Here is a 7,114-nt window from a genome sequence, read left to right on the forward strand (position 1 = left end):
CGTCCCCGCTTCATGCTCTCGTTAGGCTCATTTTTTTTTACATTCTGGCCTTTGATTGGCTAATATAGAAGGAAGGCGAATGTCGCACTGTGATTGGTCGCCGTCCCGAGAGGCAGGGCGGGAATTTCCATATGACCCCGAATTCGATATGGCGGCCTCCATAGCGCGGCGAATGCCGAGCTTGCTGCTTTGCTCCCTCCGAAGCGGCTGCCGCCCGCGCCGAGAGACGCCGGGGCCGTGCAGGGAAAGGAGCCTCAGCAGCTCCGGGGGGGTCCCGAGCCGCACCCGAAACCTCCTGTATGAGCACGTGCGTGAGGGCTACAGCGCGCGCCCCCAGCTGGACATGGAGAGGCTGTGCGCGCATCCAGAAGAGGCTGCGCGTGCCTTGGAGCACCGCAAGGGGGAGCTGAGACCGGCCGACCTGTCGGAGATTGTGAGAGCGCGCGCGCCCCCAGGCATCGCGAGTGGGACGGGCCAGGCCGGAGGGGGGCGTGGCCTGCATCCTCCTTAAGGAGGAGAGATGGGCGGGGGGGGGGGGGGGGCGTCTTCCCCGGGATGCTGGCGGGAACCCTTCATCCGTAAGCATTTATTAGGCGCCTCTGAAAGCACAGATGTGTTCACTTAGAGAGACACGTGCACTTATACACATATTCCGAGTTAGGGATCCTCACCACACCCTCCCGAGGCGGCAGCAGGGGCTGGGACCGGTCTCAGCTTCCTCCTCCCGAAAATGGGAACGGGAACAGCGCCGCCTCCCTGAGCGCTGAGGGTGGGAGACGGTGAAACGCTGGTCACAGCGCTGGGCCCACAGTAGGTGTTTTACACGGGCTAGAGAAAAGCTGAGGCTCAGAGAGGGTTTGTGACTCAGGACCGGCCCTGCCTGCAGTGTCTGGCCCACAGTAGGTGTTTTACACGGGCTAGAGAGAAGCTGGGGCTCAGTGGGGTTTGTGACTCGGGACTGGCCCTGCCTACAGTGTCTGGCCCACAGTAGGTGCTTTCTGTGGGCTAGAGAAAAGCTGGGGCTCAGAGAGGGTTTGTGACTCGGGACCGGCCCTGCCTGCAGTGTCTGGCCCACAGTAGGTGCTTTCTGTGGGCTAGAGAGAAGCTGGGGCTCAGTGCGGTTTGTGACTCAGGACTGGCCCTGCCTGCAGTGTCTGGCCCACAGTAGGTGCTTTCTGTGGGCTAGAGAGAAGCTGGGGCTCAGTGCGGTTTGTGACTCGGGACTGGCCCTGCCTGCAGTGTCTGGCCCACAGTAGGTGCTTTCTGTGGGCTAGAGAGAAGCTGGGGCTCAGTGCGGTTTGTGACTCGGGACTGGCCCTGCCTGCAGTGTCTGGCCCACAGTAGGTGCTTTCTGTGGGCTAGAGAGAAGCTGGGGCTCAGTGCGGTTTGTGACTCGGGACTGGCCCTGCCTACAGTGTCTGGCCCACAGTAGGTGCTTTCTGTGGGCTAGAGAAAAGCTGGGGCTCAGAGAGGGTTTGTGACTCGGGACCGGCCCTGCCTGCAGTGTCCGGCCCACAGTAGGTGCTTTCTGTGGGCTAGAGAAAAGCTGGGGCTCAAAGAGGGTTTGTGACTCGGGACCGGCCCTGCCTGCAGTGTCTGGCCCACAGTAGGTGCTTTCTGTGGGCTAGAGAGAAGCTGGGGCTCAGAGAGGGTTTGTGACTCGGGACTGGCCCTGTTTGCAGTGTCTGGCCCACAGTAGGTGCTTTCTGTGGGCTAGAGAGAAGCTGGGGCTCAGAGAGGGTTTGTGACTCAGGACTGGCCCTGCCTGCAGTGTCTGGCCCACAGTAGGTGTTTTATATGGGCTAGAGAAAAGCTGGGGCTCAGAGAGGGTTTGTGACTCAGGACTGGCCCTGTTTGCAGTGTCTGGCCCACAGTAGGTGCTTTCTGTGGGCTAGAGAAAAGCTGGGGCTCAGAGAGGGTTTGTGACTCGGGACCGGCCCTGCCTGCAGTGTCTGGCCCACAGTAGGTGCTTTCTGTGGGCTAGAGAAAAGCTGGGGCTCAGAGAGGGTTTGTGACTCGGGACCGGCCCTGCCTGCAGTGTCTGGCCCACAGTAGGTGCTTTCTGTGGGCTAGAGAAAAGCTGGGGCTCAGAGAGGGTTTGTGACTCGGGACCGGCCCTGCCTGCAGTGTCTGGCCCACAGTAGGTGCTTTCTGTGGGCTAGAGAAAAGCTGGGGCTCAGAGAGGGTTTGTGACTCGGGACCGGCCCTGCCTGCAGTGTCTGGCCCACAGTAGGTGCTTTCTGTGGGCTAGAGAGAAGCTGAGGCTCAGAGAGGGTTTGTGACTCAGGACCGGCCCCGGGGCCCACTTTGGCCCGAGCTAGCAGACATGGTTGTGACGCTCCCTCTGCCAGTGCAGGTTGGCCCCAGTTCATTTCCCCTCCTAATGTCCCCCCCAGATTTCCACTTGGCAGTCCCTGGGGAGGCTGCGGAAGGAGGTCCAGACGCTGGAGGAGGAGAAGGCAGCCGTGGCTCAGCAGATAAAGGCTCTCGTGGTGAGTGCCGCCGGCCCCCCCTCCCCCCCACTCAGCACTTTCCTTCCCCGGACACCTCCAAGTGTCCGCGTTCTTACCCGTTTGTCCTGAGGAGCCTCAGGGTGTCCCCTGGGGATGGGTCCCTACGTGGTAGAACGTCCCAGAGTGGCTGGGAGCCGCCCTCAGACCTAGGAAGATCCGACCTCAGTCCCGGCTCCCACGCGCAGCCATTGGGTCACAAATGGTGTCGGGAGCCCCGGCGTCGGTGGGAAGGCTCCCGGGAGCTCCTAAAACTGGCAAATCCAGTATAAAAACCTAATTGGGCGCAGGATAGTCCCTGGGACATAACGGATGGAAGGCAGAGGCCGCGATGCTAGGGGGCCGAGGGCCAGGCTCGCTCGGGCGCACGTATCCCCGAGAACACGGGCCCTGGCGGGCGACCCCTCATGAGCGCGGGGGCCCTTGTGCCGCCGAAGTTTGCTGGGGTGGGAGGGAGCGCGCCGGGCCATGAGGAGCCACGGCGGGGGCGGATGCGGAGCCAGGCCAACTGGACAGAGGGGACGGTTTATAGAGCAGCCCTTGGAACTCTGGGCAGCCCCAAGTCCACGGGCAGCATGCAGGCGGCCGGGGGTCCTGGGGGGGGGGCCCTGCTGCCGCAGGCAGCAAGTTTCAGAACCCTGACTCACAGCCTCCTAGCTGGGTCACCTCGGGGCGTGTTTAATCTGCTTGCCTCAGTTTCCATGTCTGTGAAATAGGCATAATAACAGCACCTCTGGCTCCGGAGCAGGGATGCACTTTAAACACAGGAAGCGGGGCATTTGTGGCCCTTCTGCCACCTCTGTATCAATGACTCGTTTTTCAGGTTTGGGTTTTTTTTAATTTTAGTCAATTGGGAAAAGTGAGTGGGGGAGTTGAGGGGGGAAGTAGATGAATCACAACCAACAACAAAGGATATTTGTTTTTAAAAAGATGCGACAAAATAAATAAATGAATGAAAGGCTGTGAGTTCAGGTTCCCGCTTTGACGTCCCCGGCTGAGGGACAGACCCCCGGGCCCAGGCCGTGGCAGTGAGTGGAAGCTCTGATCCTGCTGTCGGCTCCTGACAAGACAGGGACACGGGGGGAGGGGGGGTCCCTCCCTCCCCAGCAGATGCATTCAGAGGCCTGGGGGACCCCGAGACATCCCACAGCCCCACAGGGAGGAGGCTCCCCTTCTGTTTCCTTCCTGGGGCAGTCTGCGGCCTTTGGGGGCCGGTGTCACGCATTTGGGGAGACGTGGAGTGACCCACCCACTCACAGACGCCCGTGAGCACACTCCCGTCTTCCCCATCACTCCTGGCTGGAGAACAAGAGCAAGCTTTACCTCCAGAAGGAGCACCCCCCCCCCCACCCCCCACCCAGAGAGGACGGTGCGTTTCTCCAGGAGCCCCGAGTCCAGCCGGGCCAGAGCTGGTGGTTGGGATGGGGGGGGGGGCAGCATTTATTAAGTACTTCATGTAAACCCTGGGCATTCAGAAGCCTCGTCCCTGGGCCCATTGGGGCCCTCTGCTACCTCTTCTAAATGACACCCCGATGGTTCTTCCCACAACCCAGAAAAACCTCTGTAAGAAATAACAGGCGTTTATCAGGCACCTCCTTCATCCTGGGCACCGGGCTCAGGAGGTCTCAGCAAGGTGGATACCCCCCTCCCCCCCCCCAGGCTAATCCGTGCCCACCTTGGACCTCAGGCCGGGCCTTTCCTAGGGCAGAACCAGAATCCCCCAGACTCGGAGGCCACGTCTCCTCATGATGATGCCCTTGAGACTTTCGTCCCATCCTGGAGCTCAGAGAAGCTCGGGCTGCAGGGGCTCCCCCTCACTGGGGGCCAGGGGCTGCCTCCTCGGGAGCCCCAGTCCCAGGACTCTCTGCTTCTCTCCACAGGACAGCCGGGATGCAGATTCCCTCCAACAGGTGTGCAGTTTGGGGCATTGTGGGGGGGGAGGAACAGCTCTGGGGCCTGGCCTGGCGGGTGGGGGCCCCCTCTCCCCTGGAACACAGGTCCCAGGAAGGGGATACTCAGGGGTCTCACCCCAGGCTCCCCCGCACCCCCTGCTGCAGGACCCTGTCTATCAGAGCACCCGGGCCCGGGGAAGGGCCATCCGGACACGTCTGGCCGCCCTCTATGCCGACGAGGCCCACCTGGAGGAGCTTTTCTACACGCGAGCTCTTCGACTCCCCAACGAAACCCACCCCGATGTGGTGCGTCGGGGGTCACGGCGGGGGGCCAGGGCTGGCCCCTCCCACGCCCCCAACCACCCCCCTCTCTCTGCTTCCCCAGCCTGTCGGTGACGAGAGCCAGGCCCGTGTCCTGGAGGTGGTCGGAGAGAAGCCAAGTAAGCTGGGGTTGCCGGGCCCAGCCCTCCCCGGGGCCTCCGTTCTGTCTGTCCGTCCGAGCTGCCCGCTCCCTCTCTCCTCTGCACCTGGCCTCTCCCCTTCTGTCTGTCTGTCCGTCCGTCCGGCTTCGTCCCTCTCCCCGTCTGTGCCCCCCTTTCCCTGGGTCTCTCCCCCCGCCTCAGACTCTCACGCCTTCTGTCTGTCCCTGCACAGCCTTCGCCTTCCGCCCGCGGGGCCACCTGGAGATTGGGGAGCAGCTGGACATCATCCGCCAGAAGTGAGCAGCCCCGGCCCGGCCGACAGCTGGCGTCTGCAGCCGCCCCTGGGAAGGGCTCTTTCAGCCCCTGCATGAATATTTGATCCCCGGCTGCCTGCCACCTGCCCCGCCCCCGGTTCCCTTTGTTCCCCGCCCCGGCTGTCTGTGGTCCCCCGGCCCAGGGGCCTCTGCTGGGCGGGGGGGAGGGGGTCCCTTTGCTGGGGGGGGGTGCCCTCTGCTGGGGGGGGGGGCGCCCTCTGGAGCCCCCCTCAGGCCCGGCTCTCCCCATGCAGGCGCCTGTCCCACGTGTCCGGACAGCGGTCCTATTACCTCCGGGGCCCCGGAGCTCTGCTGCAGCACGCGCTGGTCAGCTTCACCCTCGGAAAACTGGTGCAGCGGGTACGGAGACCCCGGGGGCACCTGGGCATGGGGGAGGGGAGGGTCCTGGGCTGCCACCGCGGCCTCAGGGCACCGGGGGGGGGGGGGAAGGTGAGGCCTGGGAGAAGGATCCAGAGCTGCCGACTGCTGGGGAGGGAGCGAGACCCCCTCTTGCCCTGACTTCCTGTGGCCTCACCTTGGGTTCCGGACACTGCCCATCTGTACAGGGCAGGGAGGCTCTCGGGGGTCCTGGTCGCCCTGACCGCCTCTTCTCGGTCCCCAGGGCTTCACAGCCATGACGGTGCCAGACATGCTCAGAGGGGCAGTGTTTGTGAGTGACCACAGCGGGCCCGCTTGGGGAGGGGAAGGGGGAGCCTGAAACCTCCTTGGGCCCGTCCCAGAGCCCTGCAGGTCCGGCGGGGAGGGGGGTCCTAGAGGGTCCCGTGGGCCCACCCAAGGGAAGGGCCCCCTGCCTAGGCTCTCCTCCTCTCCCCAGGAGGGCTGCGGCATGAGCCCCAATGCCAGCCCCTCTCAGATCTACAACATCGATCCTTCCCGGTTTGAGGACCTTAACCTGGCGGGGACGGCGGAGGTGGGGATTGCAGGTGAGGGGTCGGGAGCGGGCTGGGGGGCAGCGGCCAGGGGAGCTCCTCTTCTGAGCTGGGCCATTCCCCCCCCCACAGGGTACTTCATGGATCACGCAGTCTCCTGGAAGGACCTGCCCATCAGGTGATTCCCCCCCTCCCCCCCAGCACTTGTGGCCTCCGTCCCTTCCTTAAGTCCTGGCCAACACTCCGGGCTCCCCCTTCCCCGTCCCCTCCTCGAGGAAGTCTAACCCCCCTCCCCCGCAGGGTGGTCTGCTCCAGCACCTGCTATCGGGCAGAGACCAACACAGGAAAGGAGCCCTGGGGGCTCTTCCGAGTCCACCACTTCAGCAAGGTCAGCCTGGGCCTGGGGGGCGGCGGTCACTGCCCTGCTCTGTCCTTCTCTGCCCATCGGGCCCGGGTGAGCCCCGCCTCTCCCCTGCTTGCCCGCAGGTGGAGATGTTCGGGCTGACGTGTGCAGGGACCGAGCACAGCGCGGCGCTGCTGGAGGAGTTCGTGGGCCTGCAGAAGGAGATCCTGACCGAGCTCGGCCTGCACTTCCGGTCAGTGGCCGGGCCTGCCGGGAGTGGGGGTGTGTGTGAAGGGCCCCCAGTCAGTCCCCAAGGGTCAGCACAGTCAGGAGAAGCACCCGGGACACAGAGAGAGACCGCCTGGAGCTGAAGCCCACGTCCGCCAAGGACGCCTTCTGTGGCCCCTGGGGACGCTAGTTCACTACCCCGTGCCTCAGTTTCCCCATCTGTGAGGCAGAGATCTGCTGTGCCTCAGTTCCCCCCCCCCCCCGTAAGAGACTAGAACCTTTTCTTTGCTGACATTCTGAAATTCTGCGGCCGGCCCACAGGGTCCTGGACATGCCCACCCAAGAGCTCGGCCGGCCCGCCTACCGCAAGTTTGACATTGAGGCCTGGATGCCGGGCCGAGGCCGCTATGGAGAGGTGAGCCCCGACTCCAGAGCTGGGGGGGGGGTTAAGCCGGCCAGTGCTGGACACCTGCAGCTTTCCCGCTATGCTTTTCCAGGTCTCCAGCGCCCCACCA

At 63.9% G+C, this 7,114-nt stretch overlaps 1 protein-coding gene across 1 annotated transcript; it reads left to right on the forward strand.

Annotated features, from left to right (window-relative positions):
* Positions 1–64: 64 nt before the first annotated feature.
* On the forward strand, positions 65–7,108 carry SARS2 (seryl-tRNA synthetase 2, mitochondrial; the record flags this gene model as incomplete). Its single annotated transcript, XM_031963129.1, is given in 14 exon segments — positions 65–433; positions 2,397–2,492; positions 4,391–4,420; positions 4,568–4,708; positions 4,788–4,842; positions 5,057–5,120; positions 5,393–5,498; positions 5,761–5,808; positions 5,974–6,082; positions 6,161–6,206; positions 6,329–6,416; positions 6,515–6,624; positions 6,921–7,014; positions 7,097–7,108. Coding segments are annotated over 14 exon segments (1,353 nt in total), but the record flags the coding sequence as incomplete, so codon positions are not given.
* Positions 7,109–7,114: the final 6 nt, after the last annotated feature.

The sequence above is a fragment of the Sarcophilus harrisii genome, chromosome 3 (assembly GCF_902635505.1).
Source record: "Sarcophilus harrisii chromosome 3, mSarHar1.11, whole genome shotgun sequence".
NCBI classification, from domain to species: Eukaryota; Metazoa; Chordata; class Mammalia; order Dasyuromorphia; family Dasyuridae; genus Sarcophilus; species Sarcophilus harrisii.